The sequence below is a fragment of the Acanthopagrus latus genome, chromosome 15 (assembly GCF_904848185.1).
Source record: "Acanthopagrus latus isolate v.2019 chromosome 15, fAcaLat1.1, whole genome shotgun sequence".
In the NCBI taxonomy this organism is placed as follows: domain Eukaryota; kingdom Metazoa; phylum Chordata; class Actinopteri; order Spariformes; family Sparidae; genus Acanthopagrus; species Acanthopagrus latus.
This window is the reverse complement of record NC_051053.1, coordinates 38,104-58,933: the sequence shown is the minus strand read 5'-3', so window position 1 is coordinate 58,933 and position 20,830 is coordinate 38,104. Positions and strand designations below refer to the sequence as shown.

Here is a 20,830-nt window from a genome sequence, read left to right as displayed (position 1 = left end):
AGGCTCCACCAATGCGTGCGGAGGCTGCTGAGGCAGTGAACGGACCACATCATCGTACCCGCATCACTAACAGTGATTAGACCTCCGGGGACATACTGACTTCAATCTGTAGCCTGCTCCCTCTATGACGTCTGGGGAGCCTGACAGCGGCTTTGACAGCCTTCACAAACATTTACTCCACAGAGGGTATTCAGTAATACTCACCTGGGCAAAAAAGCTGTAGTAAGAAGAATAAAACTGTAGGTCAACATGGTGATACAAACTGATGTATTTATTTTATGTAGCATCTTAATCGAAAATGTGACTACAGCTGTTAAATCAATTAAGCTAATATTTTCATATGAAATAGTAGAAATATAAAATAGTACAACATTTAAATACTTAATTTAAATACAATTACCCCAAAACTGTATCTTACATTACTTCAGTAACTGAGTGAAAAGTACTTTGCACCACTGTTGAACATCCTGTCCTTGGTACATTGCAGGTCAAAAGCAGAAATGCTCAGACATGGCATGGACCGGTTATATTTCTCATGATACACTGTAAACCCGAACGTTCAAATTAATTAAATAGATTAAGTACTGTATACTCAAAGTTTAAAAAAAGTTCTACTAACTTAATTATGTCAAGTTTGTGTAACATGTTCTTTCTTTTTGAGTAATTTATACTAATAATGTTTGATTAAATTGAACTATTTCTTTATTAAGTAAGCATAACTTAAAAACACAACTTAAGTACAACTTAATAGAATTAAGTAGGCCTACATATAAGAATGGTAAAGTCTTCTTATTTCTATTATTTCAAATAGGTGGAATTTAATAATAGGCCTGGCACATGCTAAAATACAATAAAATGTCAAAGTGCTTCACCAAATAAGTAAAATCAATCATAACAAATAAATTGCAATCATAATAAAACAACACCAGCAACAATTTGATTGGGGCAAATGGTCTTAAATGCATTAGGCCTAAATACTAAATACATTAGTGGAAGACAAAATGTATTTATTTGAATATTTATGGTCTATATTTGAATATTTATCAGTTTACGTATGTATATATATATATATATATATATATATATATATATATATATATATATATATATATATATATATATATATATATGTATATATGTATATATGTATGTTCCCCCTCCGAAGCAGAAGGCGGCGCTAATGCACACAATACACTGGTTGAATACCGCTCTTTGGGCGGGGGACACAGAAGAAGAAAAGTTTGAGCGCGAGCAGCGGGAAGCAGCACCGAAGAGAGGCAGCACGGAGGACTGCAGAAAGTTGGACCTAGCGGCAACAGTCAGCCTCATTGGACTTACTGTAAGTTTTGAATGTTCATATATTGTTAATATACTAACATTTAGTTGTATTTTGAGAGCGTGTCGAAAAAAATAGCAGAAATGGCGGGTCCGTGTTTTTTATGTGCTTTGCCAGGCTTCCAGAAGGAAACATTGAGCTAGCAGGTGTTCAGTAGTGTGTTGCCTGTTGTAATGAGCCAGTTTAAAATGTTGGATACTTGTCCTAGAGGAGGTGGCAGGGCCGGCTCTTGGCATAGGGGGTATAGGCAGTCGACTAGAGCATAAAACAAAGTGTTTTAATCTTTATAAAATTTAATTGAACCCCCCTCTCATGTTTCATGGTGCAACCAACCCCGCTGTGACGCAGTTTTCAAGCCGTTTTCTTGTTAGAAACGCCAGCATTTTAAACTATATGTGCGGATACCTGGTTGAATTAATTAATTATTTATTGTTGTTTTATACTGTTGAGCTCTTCAAATTCTTTCTTTTTTCCCCGCTCATGTCGCCCCCAAAAAAATCGCTCTGTCACTCAGCTGCAGTCGCTCGTCAGTTTGGCACAATTCAACAGATCGCTCTGATGACGTCATTCAAGCGATTCCAGTGAATTGAATGTGAAAATTGCTTTTCACGACAACGATGAATAAATCAGACTTCAGATATTTATGACATTAGCTGCGTATGCATATTAAATAATAATGAACAGAACGGATATGTTTGGGGGAAAAAAACCCTCATCAGTAAGGCTTTAGTTTGTAGAAATAGCGTTATTGTTGATTTAACCATGCAGTTTAAGTTCAAGTACTGCTGCATTTCTGTACAGTAAATTTAAATTTGCTTGATGGCTTTAGTAGCTTGACTGGCGATGCATTCACACTTTGGGGATTGATCATTAACATGGAAAAAATTATAAATGGAAGTATTTATAATTTGACACTGTTTGGATGCTTTTTAATTGTTCATCAGTTTATGCCTTTGCATCTCTCTGTTCCAGTTTCAAGAAGTTACGACAGAGTAAAGGAAGACAACTGGGGATGTGATGAAGATATCAGGTAATCCATTTTGTATGTGAATTTTTCTACCAACCATCTCTCTCTCTCTCTCTCTCTCTCTCTCTCTCTCTCTCTCTCATATATAAAATATACCTAATACCAATAATACCAGCTCGTAGAGCTCTCTATGCTATTAAAAGGAACTTTCATAAAATTCAAATTCCAATTAAAATCTGGTGCAAAATATTTGACAGTGTCATTATGCCAATTGTATGGATGTGAAGTATGGGGTCCACTCAGCAAGCTAGACTACGCTAGATGGGACAAACATCCCATAGAATCCCTGCATGCTGAATTTCTTAGAAATATCCTCAGAGTCCAAAGAAAAACTCCCACAAATGCATGCAGGGCAGAATTAGGCAGATTCCCATTGGCATTAAACATACAAAAAAGATCCCTAAAGTTTTGGACACTCCTAAAATTCAGTGCAGAAGATACTATTAAATTTCAAGCTTTTAAAACCCAAGAGGTCAGCCCTGATACCAGTCCCCTCAGTCAGTTGGTTCTGAAGTTAACTAACTCACCAACCACATTAACACCTCAGACCAACACTGCTGTAGGAAATCAAATCAAAGTAAAACAAATTATGAATCAATGCAAGGACACATATCTAGAACATTGGGACAACCAAACCAAATCACAATCCAAATTACAATGTTATCTAACACTTAACAGAAATTATGAAATGGCAGAGTATCTCGACACAGTCAGAGAAACAAAGCAGAGACAGGTCCTTACCCAAGTACAGGCTTAGTGACAACAATCTTGCAATAGAGAAACTGCGATATAAAAAAGCATGGTTGCCAAGGGAGCAACGGATCTGTGGTCACTGTACGACTGATGAGGTTGAAACTGAGATGCACTTTCTTCTTTACTGCCCAAAATACGAGAAAATAAGACAACAATACTTTCGTATATTCTCAAACAAAATACCAAATTTCAGCCTCCATAATGACAATGAAAAATTGGCCAACATTTTAGGCGAAGGACAACATTCAAGGATAGCTGCAAAATATGTTGCAGCATGCCATACCCTGAGAGACAGTGAGGATATTCACTGATTGCTGTGTGTGTGTGTGTGTGTGCGTGCGTGCATGTGTGTGTGTGTGTGTGTGCGCGCGCGTGCACGCGCTCCATTGAGGCCGGCTCATTCCTGCAGGACTGATGTAGTGTGTGTGTGATGTGTGTGTGTGTGATAGGCGAATGTGCATATGTATATGTTCCTAATGTTCCTGTTAATGATTTTATGAAATGCCCATAATATTGTAAAGTTACTGTTTTCTCTACTGTATGCTTTGGCAATACTGACACTATACAAACAGGCATGCCAGTAAAGTGCGAGAGAGAGAGAGAGAGAGAGAGAGAGAGAGAGAGAGAGAGAGAGAGACTCATTTGAATAACAGTACATTATCCTGCCAAATGGGTTGAAATAACAGTAACATACAAACACTCAGCATAGCTTTAAAATTTGGAACAAGAGTGTGAATGCCTTAGCATTCACACTAATTATATGTTGTCTGTTCTATCCCATGGGTTAGATTGTGATTAGTATCTCTTTTTCATTCATTCAGGACGAGTCTGATGAGCCAGAGCTTGATGGTGTTGCAGTGGCCCTCCTTACTGTCATCAGTGACCATAACACAAGTCCAGTTCACCACCAGCCTGTGAAAATCTCTGTTGTCATTGAAAGTGATGCCGTGGTCAGTCTCCCCAGATTTGGCGATGCCTTCCTGGTATTGTTTGGACTCATCTATGCACTACACCTCAGCTATCCCAAAGCACTGACCAACACTTTTGAATTCACTCAAAAGATTTTACTTGGTCTAGAAAGTGGTAAACTGTCACCCAGGTTGCAGACCCTCAAGAATGAGTTGATGTAGAAACTCATCTGAAAGAAGAATGCAGGGTAAAGCATTTCAAAGTAGTTGAGTAGCAGTTCAAAGTTCTCTTTTTGTCTAAATACTGCCTCAAAGGGTACTGTACTCTGCAGGTGTTCAGCCAATAGGCCCAAACTACACAATGTGCCTTTGTTCTCATTAATATAATGCAAAAGTAACACTAATGTTTTGTATGGTTTAATGTTTTTCGTAATGATATTTCTCAACCATTGTGGGCTGTGCAAGATGACCCAAATTTCACTGTACATTTGTTACTGGTTAATGTAAAAACAATTACATTTCAGAGTTTTAAGTGAAAATGTTCTTAAACAGTCTATAGCATTACTGTAAATTCATCCAAATTGCTGCCCTGTTGCCTTACTCAGGTATTAGCCAGGAAGCCAAAAGCACTCTTTGAAGCAGTTACTTTTATTTATATATAGCTGTAACGAAAGATAATTTAATTTAGGTATTATTATTTATCATTATTTTGGATTACTCTGATTATTTTCCTGACTAAATATTTTTTGTTCCATTTATTTTAATTTATAAATGTTTTTATTTATTTTTCTATTCAATTTCAAAATTGCAGTGTGCTAAAAGGGAGCAGGCAAGAAAATACTGTTCAGTAGCAGATATTTATGACTTTTAGATGTATTAAGTTAGCTATACTCAATGTAATTGAGGCAATCGATTGCCTCAAAAAATTTAAGTTTTGAGTCACATGGTTTTAAGTATACTTACTTAACATATTTGACTACTGTGTACTTAAAAACAATGACAACACATACTAATAAACATTGAGTTTTGCCAACATAAAAATTATGTGGTTGTGTACTTATTTTTTTAAGTTCTGCAAACTTATTCCTGTGGTTTGAAAACTGGAAACTTTAAGTCATAGTAACTGATAATAATTGAGTTGCCTTAACAGAAAACTGTAAGTCATATTAACTGCAAATATTTGAGTTGACTTAATGAGCACTTTTAATTTAACTGCTATCAAAAGGTATAAGTAAGATGTAATCCAAACTTTTATGTTCTGGAAAAATTAGACTTTTGAGTTGATCAACTTAAAAAAATTGAGGCAATCGATTGCCTCAATTTTTTTGAGTTCTGGTAACTTATTCGGGTTTACAGTGTACTTACATTTATGTTTGTAGATTCATTACATTTAGCAGATGCTTTTGTTCAGTGACTTAAAATAAGTACTTTTGTAACAAGAAAGAAACCACAACATATCACCATCAATAAAGTAAGAAAAAAAAATGGAAACAATTTTAAAGCCCTCATCTGAGCATAGTTGCTCCTATTTATCAATGATACCTTGATAAATGGGGGGGTCATTAAATTGGCTTGCTCCACCTGTCTCACTACCTGTTAAAGCAGTTATGCCCCTTTAATTTAGATACAACTGGCCTTGTCCTCTTTCAAGCACCTGGGTCAACAGGTGCTGTAGGGATCTATATTTAGTGAACCATGTGATGTCCAATTGTGGGTCAGATTCAGAGAACGATTGAGGCACCTTTCTATAAATATCTTAAGATAATTAAACATAAAGGCATTATATATTTGGGATGATACTTCTTTAAAATTGTCAAGTAATAATAATAATAATAATAATAATAATAATAATAATAATAATAATAATAGTTTTGTTTTTTTAGGTGCAGTACAGGTGACGAATGTGAACATACATATATATATATAACATACCACATACGGGACAGAGGTGCTAATAATAAAGAAACACACAAAAATGAATTATAACGATGATAATACAAAAAAAAAGACTAACAGCAGCAATAATTGCAGAAGGAACAAGGGGGGAGAAACAGCAAAAAGAAAAACAGGAAGAAGTTTTGTAGGGTATGAAAATGTATGAGGTGAAAGAGGGCATAGTATAATATGTTATATAATATAAGTGAGTAAATGAAATTTATGTGAAGTGAGTTATTTTTAAAAGTTTTTTATATATGTACTAATAATCTCTCTATAAAAGCAAGAAGTGTGTGTGTGTGTGTGTGTGTGTGTGTGTGTGTGTGTGCCTCAAATATCTCTGCAGATCAGGATCAGACTGTCCTGAGATTTTCAACATGGCTGCTAGGTGGTTTAAGGGTGTGCATTACTGGATTTGTTTGGACTACAATGATACGGTTAATAAACTATTTCATAAATGCTTTACCAATTCTGCTGGCATTGTAACCATAGTAACATGTGCACCAGAGCCAATCACTGAAAACCATAGCCACGTGCGCACCAATCACTGCAGAGCCCATTCCTACAACACACCTTAAGAAACAAGAGGATTTATACCTGCAGCAACATGAGCTGGACCGGGGTTTTGCCAGCGGTTCGGTCCCGTTCTGTGCATCTAAACTGACTGTTGTGGATTAATGAGACTAAACGTGTTTGGACCAAGTCTGTTTGGGTCTGAGGAGATCTGGATACACAAGGACAACAAACTGGAATCGGAATCTGTGGATGTTCGTGTATAGCTAGCTGCTAGCCCACCCCCAGGCCTCACCTCCTGAGTTGATAGACGCGTTGGCTCGCCTAAAAATGTCTGCCACGGTTTTTCACGAACATTGCTGTCACGTTTGCTTTGTGTCTGGTGCAGGAAAAAACAGTGTGTCCACAAGTGTCCACAGTGTCCACAAGCAGTAAGTGTTTGCAAGCAAGAAAAAACATTCCTATTGCTGGAAAAAGGCACCACAATGACGGTGATAGAGAGCAAGTTTTGAGAGTTGAGAGATTTGTGACATTTAGCATGTTTGGAGTGTGTAGTTAGTGTGTTATATATTGTTGGGTGTAGTGTGTTTAGGGTGTAGTGGAGTCGTTTTTTTGTTCTGTGAGTCAAAACACTGAGGAGACTGCTGAATGTTGAGCAGGCAGGAATGCTGAGGGAGGCCTGAGCCTGAGGCATTGCCTGCATTTAAATGTAAATAGTTATATATAACTTTGTAAATTTCAAAAACGTATGCATAAATTTAGCAAACAACAATTTAGTTTTGCATTATAAGTAATAACAATGGTTCGTTAAACATATTTATGGTTTTCACAGTAAAAAATCCAACTTTTTCCTACTCGAATTTTATGTCTTTTTGTGATTTTAGGTCTGTTGTGTTAATACAGTATGTCAAAATGAAACATTAACTGTTATGGGTTAGGATTAGGGTTACCCTTATATCCTTGACATCCCACCTACAAATACAGTAAAATATATATCTATGTATATATTCATAATGTAAAAATCAAATTGAATCGGTAAAGCTTGGTGTATAGTGAATAACTCAATTAAGATCAATTAATGAACACACAAAAGGAAAGCAGGAATTAGGCCTGAGCAGAACAACATGCTAAAAGATCCTGTCATAAATGTAATAATAATAATTGCAATATGCATACTCATGAGAAAACATCACCAGAGATGGATTCTGGTCGGCTCTGGGGCCTCTGACCAAACATTTTGCACGTAGCAATGGTTTCTCCAAGTTCACTTGAAAATCATAAACCACTCTCTCTTTGTTAGTTCATCTGTTCAGAATCAGAATCAGAAATCCTTTAATGTCCCGCAGACTGGGAAATTTGTTTGTTGCAGCAGTCTCGGGATATTACAAGAGCAAGAGCAATAGCAAAATAGACAATATGAAAATAGACAATATAATTAAAAAGTAAAGAAAAGAGAATCGGATTGACCTTAGGGCTGTCAGGCGATTAAAAGAAACAATCTAATTAATTACAGGATTTGTAATTAATTAATCTAATTAATCGCATTTTAATCTCATATCTGCTAAAGGTACCCAAATAAAGAATTCAAATTTTAGGACATTACAAAATTGTATTGCATTGAGTAATCAATTGAATACACTAAGAGTATTGTGCGTTTCATGAATGAAATTTAAAAGAAAATGGTCAAGCACATCCCAGCAAACCAATTAGGCCAGGTGCATTATTTAAAATGCAATACAAATACACTTAGCCCTGCGATAGACTGGCGACCTGTCCAGGGTGTCCCCTGCCTTCGCCCTAAGTCAGCTGGGATAGGCTCCAGCCCCCCCGCGACCCTGCAGAGGATTAAGCGGCGTACAGATAATGTGTACAGATGATGGATGGATGGATGACCGTCCTTAGCTTGCCGACACAACAACAAGCTGACACAACCAAACAGCTACAGAGACCGAGGAGACGCTGCATCTCCTGGATCTCTGCGGCTGTCCAGTTGTTCATCTTAATGTCCACGGATGAAGTGATGGACTGACTGCTGTGATCAGCTGTTTCTTGGTTTTAAAACTCCCCGGCTGTGGGTCGCACAACAGTTCAGGTCATTGACACCTCTGCCCACTTCACACAGAGGCCGGCACATTTCTGCCCCGTTTTTAGATAGCAGGCGAGGCAGAAATAAGTGTTCCCTCCGAGGCGGAAAATTGGCGGACCTCGACCCACCTCCTAACTCACTGTAGACACACATGCACACGGACCGCCTGCCACTCACTCACCTTCACCCGCCCCTACCTACACTATACACACCCCCCATTCAATTGCCCCCGAGGCACAGGACAACATTCACACAATTGAAACCAGACTCTCACACAGACAAATCACAAAACTGTGTTTTTAACATTCCTTTGAAAAGACACGATGAGCGTACGTTCAGCACAGACATGGCCGTGCTGAACGTGCACTCTCTTTTAAACAAATCTTTTATCATAAATGATGTAATTTTAGATAACAACTTAGACAGCATTCTCCTGACAGAGACATGGCTTGGCACTGATGCACCTGTTGTTCTTACTGAGGCTTCCCCACCAAATTTTAACTTTTTATTTTCAAGAGGGGGACAAAAAGGAGGTGAAACTACATCCATCACTAAAGACACCATGTTGTCAAATGAAGTCTTTTTTAACAAATAGTTATCATTTGAATACCATGCCTTTGTTTTTAGCAGCCCTCCATGCTCTGTATTACAGTCTACAGACCACCCCGCTATTCCACCTCTTTTAACAGTGAATTCTCAGAGCTACTGTCAATAACTCATAGCAATTATGACAGAATATTAACCGGTGATTTTAATTTACACATAGATAATTCCTCAGATTCAATGTCGAGAGAATTTTTAAACTTTCTACACTGTCTAGATTTTAATCAGCATGTCACGCAGCCGACCCACAGCAGGGGCCGCACCGTTGAATAAAATCAGCGCTGGACTTAGTGGCACCACTTTTAATAAAAAACATTAATACAAGACCTACACCCCCCTGGAGAAATACAGAAACTAAAAAACTCAAGAGAAACTGCAGGAGTGCTGAGAGGAGATGGAGAAAAACAAAGTTAAACGTTCACCATGAAATTTTACGTGGACACCTCAAAACCTACCTACAATAACACAGTCAAACAGTCAAGAATCTCCCATTTTCAAAAGTTAATCGACGAACATAAAAACAATAAAAATTCCTCTTCTCCGCAATTGACTTTTTAGCAAACACAAATTTTAATAGATCCTCCAAAACACCAACTGACGCCCTTTGCGAGGATTTTGCAGACCACTTCAGAAGTAAAATCAATGACATCAGATCGAGTCTCTTACCTAAACAGATTTTAAATGTCGACACACCTAGATCATTGATTTTACCCGAGGAAACACTAGAGAGTTTTGCCCTGGTTGATGCGAGGACACTTGGTCAAGTTTTCTCCCAAGTAAAGCCCACGACCTGCCTATTAGACCCAATTCCCACACCGTTTTTTAAAACACTTTGTGGATTCTTTGAGGATCAGCTGTATACATAATGAATTGCTCTCCTCAGACGGGTGTCTTCCCTGCCTCCTTTAAAACGGCGGTGGTGAAGCCCCTTCTGAAGAAGAGCAAACTAGATCCCAACACCTTTAATAATTATCGGCCTGTATCCAACTTACCGTTTTTAAGTAAAATTTTGGAAAAACTTGTTTTCAATCAAGTGAATGATTTTTTAATCGCAAACAACATTTTAGAGAAGTATCAGTCTGGCTTTAGTACGAACCACAGTACAGAGACAGACCTTTTAAAGATTTTAAACAACATCAGGTGCAGCTTAGATAACCATAAACTCACAGTCTTGGTACTGCTGGATCTAACCGCCGCCTTCGATACAGTAGACCATCACATTTTATTAAATAGACTGAAGAACCTGGTCGGCCTCTCTGGTACTGTTCTTAACTGGTTTGTTTCTTACCTCACAGACCGACACTTCTTTGTAAGTGTCGGTAAGTGTTTGTATGTTCCTCAGAAACCCACAAAATAAAGTGTGGGGTTCCCCAAGGGTCAATTTTAGGTCCAACTCTTTTTAATCTGTACATGCTTCCTCTTGGGGACGTCATCAGGTGGCACGGCATCAGCTTCCATAGTTATGCTGATGATACACAACTGTACAACACTGTGTCTCCTGATGACACAGGGCCTATTGATGTCCTTTTTAACTGCATTTTAGATATCAAGACATGGATGGCAGCAAATTTCCTACAGCTCAACCAGGAGAAAACAGAGGTTTTACTCGTTGGTCCTGAAGGCCAGAAAGAGAAACTTTTACCAAAGTTAAAGGATTTTAAACCATCACAATCTGTAAAAAATCTGGGTGTGATTTTTGACTCTGAACTCAGTTTTATTCCACACATCAAAAATATAACAAAGACAGGTTTTTACCATCTTAAGAATATAGCCAGAGTCTCTCTCTCAGGCCAGCACGGAGGTGCTGATGCATGCTTTTATCTCTTGTTGTTTAGACTATTGTAATGCCCTGCTCTCTGGCCTTCCCAAAAAGAGCATTTTGAATCTACAATTAATACAAAACTCAGCTGCACAAGTGCTGATGAGGACCAGAGGGCGGGAGCACATTACACCGGTTTTAAAGTTGCTTCATTGGCTCCCTGTGCGTTTCAAGATTGATTTTAAGGTTCTTTTACTAGTTTTTAAATGTCTTAAAGGTCTTGGGCCTTCTCATTTATCTGACCTGCTTTTACTCTATCAGCCCCCGTGGACCCTGAGGTCCTCCGGCACTGGTCTTTTAACCATACCACAGGTTAGTTAAAAAAAAGCACGGGGAGGCGGCTCCCCAACTGTGGAACAGCCTGCCGGAGAGCCTCAGGGTCACAGAGACTGTTGAGGTTTTTAAAAAGAGGCTCAAGACCCACCTTTTTAACCAGGCTTTTAATTGAAATTTAAATTCTTTCTAATTCCTTTATGCCGTACTAATCAGAGCACTTGTATTCATTAATTATTCTTTTTATTCTTTTTTAATGTTTTAATCTCTCACATTTTAGCCATTATGCATTTATGTTTTAGTCTCTCGTGTCTTTAGCCTTTATGCTTTTATGTTTTAGTCTCTTGTGTTTTTAGCCTTTATACTTTTATGTTTTAGTCCCTTGTGTTTCTACGCTTTTCGCTTTATTTTACTGTTTTAGTCTGTCAGTTTTTAATCTCCAGTGTTTCCTCATGGGGGCCTGCCAGACTGGGAGTTGTCTATGGTCTGGCCGCGGGGGCTGCTGTCCCATGGACGGCTCCGGCCCGGGTGACCAGAGGGCTCTGCACCTTGGTGTGAGGCCTCCTATCTGCCCAGGTTGGGGTGGTCTCTGTGGTGGTGCTCCCTGCAACCTTGGACCAGGATCTCTCCCGGTGTGGTTGGCTCCCCAATCGTAGCTTCCTCCACGCAACAGGTCTCGCTGCCCGGCCATGTCTCTTTAGTGACAGCTACTGTATGGGTGTGTATGAGTATGTGTGTCTGTGTGCATATTTGTGAGTCTGTGTATGGGTGTGTATGTCTCTGTGCATGTCTGAGGGGGTGGGAGGGTTGGGTTCTTTTAATTTTCTTCTCTTGACTTCATTTTGTTGTTTCTCTGTTTTTGCTGTTGTTTGTTTATTTCTGTGAGGCACTATGAGGTACTTTTTCTGTATGAAAAGCGCCATATAAATAAAGATTGATTGACTGATAGATGATAGTGCTACCATGATGTGCCACTGCCAAGTAGCCCTCGGGTCATTCAGTGGGCCAAATTTAAACTGCATGGCGCATTGAATTGCCACTCAGAATCTCAGAATTAATTGCGTTAATTTTTATAACGCATTAATTTGCAGTGTAATTAATTAACTTAATTAACGCGTTAATGGCATGTTTACGAGGGGCTTGTACACAGGCAGGAGATGCACCAGGTTATGGTCAGATCTTCCCAGCAGAGGGAGGGAGGATGAGTTGTATGCCTTCTTGCTGTTGTCATAAAATAAGTCCAGTGTTTTATTGTCTCTAGTGGGGCAGGTGACATGTTGAGTGAATGTGGGCAGGGTGGAGGACAGAGAGGCACGATCAAAGTTCCCAGAGATGAGGAAGAGGGCCTTTGGGTGCTGTGTCTGCAGTGAGCTTGTGACTGATTGAAGAACATCACAAGCTGCATCAGTGTTAGCAGAGGGGGGGATGTACACAGCTAACACGATCACCTGTGTGAACTCTCTTGGAAGCTTGTACGGCCTCATGCTAACATGCTAACAGCTGCATTCGTTAATGCAGACCTGTTCTTTAACAGTGATGTGCCCAGAGTTCCTTACCGCTCTCTGCCTTCCTCTCTGCCTGTCAGAGTTGAAAACCATCCAGGTTAGCGTCCATGTCCGGTATCAGCTCTGGTAGCCATGTCTCAGTGAGCACCATTATGCTGCACTTGCGGTAGTCCCTCTGATGCCGGGTCAGTGCCATTAGCTCATCCATCTTATTGGGGAGAGATCCTACATTCCCCATGATGACAGACGGGAGGACGGGTCTGTCGTGCATCCTCCTGCTATGGCAACTGCTAACAGCTCTGGAACGGCACCAGTTCTGTTTAGTCATGCATCTCCATCCAGTGTCCTTTGTGTTCCTGCCTTTCAAGAGCTTCTTTTGTTTGTACTTTTATTTAATGTTTTTTATAGTCCTTCGTGGTTTTGCCCTGCTTGCTCCTTACAGTTTTGTTGCCAGTTTCTGCACTTGGATTTTGGTTTTCAGCTTTATTTAAGTAAATCAAAGGCTCCTTTTTCTCCTTTTTCATGTGTCTTGCTTTTGGGTCTCTTTTTGTTTCAACCTGACAAAAAAAAAAAAAAAAAAACAATGGCGGTGTGAAAGAGACATACTTGCAGTTTGGAAGTTTCAAGTGGACTCATGAAACCCATATAGGTATGCGGCCATGTCAGAGTGTTTCTTTGATCTGTGTATTTGTATTCTTCAGCACTGACAAAGTGCTGTGGAGATTGGCCTGCCTAAAAGCCTATGGTGGACGACAGTTAAGGGCAAACACACTGTACCTTGAAAAAAACGTGAATTAGGAAAACATCTTCATCAATGTGCAGCTTTTGGGAAATGCGTCATGAATACACACAACACAACCAAATGCACAAACATGCTGCAACAGCCCAAAACACAATACAAACCACAACAGAGGTGCTGCATGACAGCAAGAACCAGGACTTTATTCTGTTGTCATAATACATGTTGTGTGGCTGATGGTGACGTTTAGTAAAAGTTCTTCAAATAAAAGTACTTTAAATTTAGATACTTGTGTTCCTTTGTTGTGTTCTCTCATGAAAATGCAGCTTAATGTTTTAATGTTTTATACTCCTCTGAAAGAAACTTTTAGTCCAGTCGTGTTTTGTTCTGCTGTCAGCTATTAGCTCCAGTTTTAGTTAGATCCCTAAGTAAATGCCACCATATTAATATGCACTTGGACAACTGACATCCTTTTGTGTTTAGCACACATTGGATACAAAATTGAATGAAAAAAAATTAAATCAAACACTGTAAATCATTTTGTTCATGTGTTCGATAAATTGATAAATCGATGAATAAATAACTTTTGGTCTCCTATATATGTCTCTGTGCTTCCAGATATTTTACTTTAGGAGCACATGTGTTCGTTAGGAAAAATGTCAGCTTAGAGCCCTGTACTGGACTTTTTTTTTTTTTTTTTTTTTTGTCGGAGTATTTGATGATTAGTGTTAGAATGTTAAGAGATTTTCTACATATATAACAAAACATGTCTCTAAAATAACGGACCCTAGCTTTGATGTCGGGTTGTCATAGACAGTATTGTCTCAGTTAACATGGAGTTGTCATAACAACGACATTTCAAACAATGTCAACTTTGCATTGAAATTGACATAATTGTCCAAATGACAATTGAAGACTACAGTCAGAAACATTTATGGACTCCTTCATGTTCATGACAGAGTTCATGTCATGGTATGATAATGTCATGTAAGTCTTATGCATACCCCTTCAAAAAAGTGTTACCCACCTCTTTCAATTACAAGCATTTCAATGCCAGTGTTTTCTTTTTCAGGGAATGTGTTGATTTCAATGACACATTTTAATGTTACTGTTCTTGCCCCATAACTGTGCATCAGTGCTTTACACAGTGATACATACATGCACATGACAAGGTAATGTAAACTTAATGCATAGGGAGTTTACAATCTGGGAACTATTCATACTGTTTGTATTTATCAACAACCTGGTATCAAGGGTACAGTATTTGCTGGGTAAAGAGGGTAAGAGGTGAACAGGGTCGATGGATGAATTCAATTATTAATAATTTATGTTGCAATCAGAGTTGTTGATCAAATCTGCAGTATATTTTGGGAGGGCACTTATAAATTTAATGAAATAATGACCATACTTGGTGTAAGACAGGCATACTACAGCATGAGGTCTATGGAGTGTTGGCTTCTCTCTAAAATGCACCCCTTGATAAGCTCTTATGTCTGCTCAGCATCAGTGACATAAACATTTTGGCAGACTTTCTGGTTAAAATAAACACCCATCCAAATGTCACGGTGCTGGGGCCTCTTCACATTAACAGCAACACCATACCAAAGCAAATAGTCAGAGAAGAAACACAGTGATGTTGTCCCTCGCCCTGGACATTATGTCTTGGACAAAGATTTAAAGGCAAACAATGTCAGCTGTGTTTGTCTTAATGTAACTTATTTTGGGATGAACTTGGAAGAAACCTTGCTGAATCACTGTCTACTGTTTATATTTGAGGTTCACAATATGAAAGTTTCAGCATGACACGTGATGACACTAACATTGTTTGTCATAGCACACTATGGGTGCAGAGTTTGCAGCATTTTTCATAATTAAACACAATGAATCAGTGTTTCTAATGACAACTCCTGGAGTTTTTGAGTGCAACACCACACAAATCCAAGGTGTGTAACAGTTTGTCAGACATAATTTCGGTGCTTACAACAACAGAACTCATGACATCATGACAATGTGGTGTGTTGAAAACTTGTATGTTAAAATAAACATGTATGAAATGCTGTGATCCTCCCCTCTCACTTAAGTTACACAGAGCAGAGACAAGAGACGGAGAAACCATTCACCCCGTTATAAGACACTGTACCACCAACATTCAAAGTTCAAAGTTCAAAGTTGGCTTTATTGTCAATGCTGCAATATGTGCAAGACATACAGAGAATTGAAATTCTGTTACTCTCTATCCACAATGAGTGTAAAAAAAGTAGAAGTAAAAATGAAAAAATAAAGATTTAAATATAGATTTTAAATATATACAGGTGACATCACGGAATGTAAACATGTGAAACATTTGTACATAGTGCAATTTGCAATTTTTTTATTTTTATATATATATATTTTTTTTTCTAAGTGTTCTTTTACTGAGTTTTTACTGAGTTTGTAAAGTGGCTGGTGCCTTTTGAGTGGGGGGGCGGGGGGGGTCAGTAATGTCCGTGGGGGGAGGGGAGGGGGGGGTCAGGGGGGGGTCAGCAAGGTCCAGAGTTTGTGGGGGCAGCGGGCGGAGAGGGAAGGGGGGGCAGTTCTGGGAGAGAGTTCAGCATCCTGGTGGCCTGGTGCATGAAGCTGTCCCTCAGTCTGCTGGTTCTCGCCCGGAGGCTCCTCACCCTCCTCCCGGATGGCAGGAGACTGAAGAGATGGTGGTTGGGGTGGGTGGGGTCGCCCGCAATGCTGAGTGCTTTGCAGGCTAGGCGTGTTTTGTAAATGTCCTGGAGGGAGGGGAGGGGGGTACCGATGATCCTCTCAGCTGCTCTCACTATGCGCTGCAGGGTCTTCTTGCAGGATGCAGTGCAGCTGCCGTACCACACAGTGATGCAGCTGGTCAGGATGCTCTCGGTGGTGCCGCGGTAGAAGGTGCGCATGATGGGGACTGGTGCTCTGGCTCTTCTCAGTCTGCGGAGGAAGTAGAGGCGCTGCTGAGCTTTCCTGGCCAGTGATGCGGTGTTGCTGCTCCAAGAGAGGTCCTCAGAGAGGTGCACACCCAGGAACTTGGTGCTGCTCACTCTCTCCACAGCAGCACCATTGATGGTCAGTGGAAGGTGCTGGGTGGGGGCTCTCCGGAAGTCGACAACAATCTCCTTCGTCTTCATCGTCTTCAACATGACTGAAGCTGGTAGTTTAAGGTGGAAAAGTTACATCATGTTGCTTTAAAGAATGGCAACATTTCTAAAACATGCAGAATACAGCCTGGCAAAGTTTCACTGGGAAACCAAAGACTAAAGCCAGGTTTGTAGCTGTGTTGTGCCCTTACTGGTCTAAACAAGATCCTGACACTGGTGGAAGTTGCTGAAACTGAAGACAACATAAAGGAGGATGAAGACAGGCTTTGTAATCTCTTTCTTCAGTAAGAGACATAAAGACAACAAAGGTATTTTCACTGTAAAACGTTTACTCACTGTTTACAGTAAAGTAGAAACTACAGTACTTCACAGGCACAGTACAGCAATACAGTACACAGGCTGCTAATGGAGGTTGCCTGTACTATACCAAAATACTTAATATCTGGCACACGCTGACTCAATGGCATATGCACCAGTCATCAGTGTTAATTTCGTTAACTAAAACTATAATGAAAAATGTTCATCAATAACCTTTTTTCCATAACTCCGGATACATGATATTTTCCCCCAATCATACATCTAGTTTGTCTTTTAAATTCTAATGTATCACTATTCCCAGTTCTGAACAGAGATCTGTGTCAGTGTCTGTCCTGTGCAGGGGACGGCCTCTCACTGCACTTCACACACACGTCCACACAGACAGACAAACAGATACCTGCTCCGAGTGGTAATGAAGAAGAAAGACAAACGTCCAAAAGTGTGGTTATATCGGCTCATTGCCACAGAGCGACAAGTCTTTTCCATGTAAGGGCAGGTACATGAGCAATCTTTGCATTGCAACTCCCCGCCAGTTAGTTAGAATGGAAGAAGCCTCTTGGATGAGAGGTGAAACTTCTTCAAGAAACTGAAACACCGATCCAGTTGACTGTGATACATTGCTTAAAACTATCAAGCATTTTCGATTTGTCACCTGGACAGACTGCCGAACGCTTTGACTGCTATGTTGTTTGACTTCTCCAGAGAGAAATCATCTGTCTGTCTTTGCTTTGCTCCATTGCTCTTCAATCTCTATACTGTAGACCAGGGGTCTCAAGCTCGCGGCCCGCGGGCCAACTGCGGCCCGCAGGACGATAGTTTGTGGCCCCCGCCTTCATATGAAAGTTTAATGTTAGTGCGGCCCGCGGGTTTGATATGAATGCTGTCCTGATTTATGCTTCTCCGTATCCGTCGGTACGCAACGACGCAGAGCCCTCTGCGTCGTGGCGTACTCTCTCCGACCCCCTCTCCGTCAGCTTACGAGCACCTCCCCAAACAACAGAGAGCTCACGGAGACTGCATCGCTCTGATTGGTCCGCTAGAGTTACCTCATTTCCGGAATCCCGATTTGCCGGCCGTATTCATTCCACAACAATAACGTCGCCACTCGTCTCCTCTTTAGTTCTCGTCTCAGTATTTACAATAAAACAATCCCTTGTTCAATGTCGATCAGTTCCAGTTCCAACAAATGTCTTCTCTGTGTCTCCATTGTTCGTTGTTTGTGGAGGAACGAGGCCGGGCCGTAAATAAACTAGTTTATAATCGTAACGGAAAGAAACGCATCGCCCTCTATTGTTAGCGCTAGCTCCATGCTAGCCACGAGCCGAACTTTTCGAACTTTATTAAACTTTTAATTTATTTAATTTAATGTTAAACTATATTCAGCATTGTTGGGCACCACAAACACTTCGTGTTTCCATGGTTTCTGACCTTCAACCAATCACGAACTGTGCCGTGCTCGACGTCATATGCAAGCGCAGGACCCGGAGCCGATCTGGCGCCGGCGGAAATAAGACACTGCAGAAATTACGTTCTCCGTGCGTCGGCTAAACACTGACACTGAAACCTCAACTCGACAGTGACACCCAGTGGATATATATATATTACACAGCCCGAAACATGTCTTTTTCAAAGCCTGTAGTGAAGAGAAAGGTTGGTGATGAGCACAGACAATTTCAGGAAAAGTGGGAAATGCAATATTTCTTTGTTGAGCACAGGGGCACCCCAACGTGTCTTATTTGCACAGAGAAAGTTGCGGTGCACAAGGAGTACAATTTGAAACGTCATTACACAACTAGACATGCTGAGGAGTATGCAAAATACCAGGGAGATGAGAGAGCCAACCGGGTTGCCAATCTTAAAACATGTCTACTGAGGCAACAAGATTTCTTTAAGAAAGCAACCAAAGAGAATAACGCAGCAGTCGAAGCTAGCTACGTGGTTAGTGAGATGATTGCTAAAGCAGGAAAGCCATTCACAGAAGGTGAATTTGTCAAAAAGTGCATATTACAGGCTGCAAGTATTGTCTGTCCAGAAAAGAAAGGTCAGTTTAGCAACATCAGCCTTTCTGCCAACACCGTGGCAGAGCGCATTTCTGACCTGTCAAGTGACATTTATGATCAACTGTGTGAGAAAGCAAAATGTTTCAGTGTATACTCTATCGCTCTTGATGAGACCACCGACATCACCGACACTGCCCAGCTCGCAATGTATGTCCGTGGTGTTGATGACAGTTTTGAAGTGATGGAGGAGTTGCTCACAGTAATTCCAATGCATGGCCAGACCACCGCTCAGGAGATATTTCACCAGCTGTGTGATGTCATTGAGAATACCGGTTTGCCATGGAAGAGGTTTGTTGGAATAACAACTGATGGAGCGCCATCAATGACAGGGAGGAAAAATGGACTTGTGGCACTTGTTCAAAAAAAACTGGAAGAGGAGGGTGTGGAGGAGGCCATAGCTCTGCACTGCATTATCCATCAGCAGGCCCTTTGCAGCAGATGCCTGAAGTTTGACAATGTGATGTCTGTCGTTGTGAAATGCATCAACCAAATCAGATCCAGGGGCTTAAAGCACAGAAGGTTCCGTGCTTTTTTAGAGGAAATGGAGTCAGAATATGGGGATGTGCTCTACTTCACCGAGGTACGTTGGCTCAGCAGGGGAAACATGTTGAAGAGATTTTTTGAGTTGAGAGCAGAAGTGAAAGCCTTCATGGAGAAGGATGGGGTGGCTGTTCCTGCGCTAAGTGATCCCAAATGGCTCATGGACTTAGCTTTTCTTGTTGATATCACACATGAGCTTAATGTGCTGAACAAGAAGTTACAAGGCCAGGGGCAACTTGTCAGTGCTGCCTATGACAACGTGAGAGCATTCTCCACAAAACTTGTGTTATGGAAAGCCCAGCTCTCTCAGACAAACCTTTGCCATTTCCCAGCATGCAAGGCACTCGTGGATGCAGGCACATCATTCAGTGGTGAGAAGTATGTTGATGTCATTTTGAAGCTACAGGAGGAATTTGATCACAGATTTGCAGACTTCAAGACGCACAGAGCCACATTTCAAATTTTTGCGGACCCCTTCTCCTTTGATGTGCAAGATGCCCCTCCTGTGCTTCAAATGGAGCTCATTGACCTGCAGTGCAACTCTGAACTCAAAGCCAAGTTCAGGGAGGTGAGTGGAAAAGCAGACAAGCTTGGGCAATTTTTGAGAGAATTGACCCCCAGCTTCCCTGAGCTTTCCCGAATGTTCAAGCGGACCATGTGCCTTTTTGGGAGCACATACTTGTGCGAAAAGCTCTTTTCCACCTTGAACTTCAATAAGTCCAAGTACAGGACCAGACTTACTGATGAGCATCTTCAAGCCCTACTGAGGGTCTCAACTGCTTCCTCCCTCAAGCCAAATGTGGCTCAGCTATGCGAGAGGAAGCGCTGCCAGGTCTCTTGCAGCAAGAAGTAGGCAAGAGAAGCCATGTTCAGGACAGTTCATGTTCAATGTTCCACATTGTTATTCAGAAAGTTAAAGGTTAAAGACCTGTTAATACAGACAATTGAATCTGAATAATAATAATTAGATTTCTCTAGTAAGCAACTATATGTTTCTTAAGTCTTCTATATCTGCTGTATTATTATTATATATATATATATATATATATATATATATATATATATATATATATATATATATACACACACATACACACACACACAATATGTATATATTAAAAATGACACCATATATCAACATTTTATTATGACATAATTTTTTTCTTCATGTCATAAGACATGACATTTTACGAATACCACATTTTATTTATTTATTACTGATTTATTTATTTATTTTCTTATTAATTCTTAATTTGTTTATTTATTTTTTTCATCTTATTTTGTGTTAAAAAATAAAAATAAAGA

General features: G+C 40.1%; 1 protein-coding gene and 1 long non-coding RNA gene across 2 annotated transcripts; both read left to right on the top strand.

The window, feature by feature from the left end:
- Window positions 1–1,233: 1,233 nt before the first annotated feature.
- Window positions 1,234–4,636, top strand: LOC119033676. The gene is made up of 3 exons (XR_005079348.1): window positions 1,234–1,339; window positions 2,309–2,366; window positions 3,938–4,636. It is a non-coding gene; the product is annotated as an uncharacterized LOC119033676 (long non-coding RNA).
- A 13,155-nt stretch (window positions 4,637–17,791) lies between these two features.
- On the top strand, window positions 17,792–20,522 carry LOC119033797 (general transcription factor II-I repeat domain-containing protein 2A-like). Its single transcript, XM_037124334.1, has 2 exons — window positions 17,792–18,680; window positions 18,800–20,522. Exons 1-2 carry the CDS (start codon window positions 18,583–18,585, stop codon window positions 20,376–20,378), a joined length of 1,677 nt encoding a protein of 558 aa, XP_036980229.1. The 5' UTR covers window positions 17,792–18,582; the 3' UTR covers window positions 20,379–20,522.
- The last annotated feature ends 308 nt before the right edge of the window (window positions 20,523–20,830 follow it).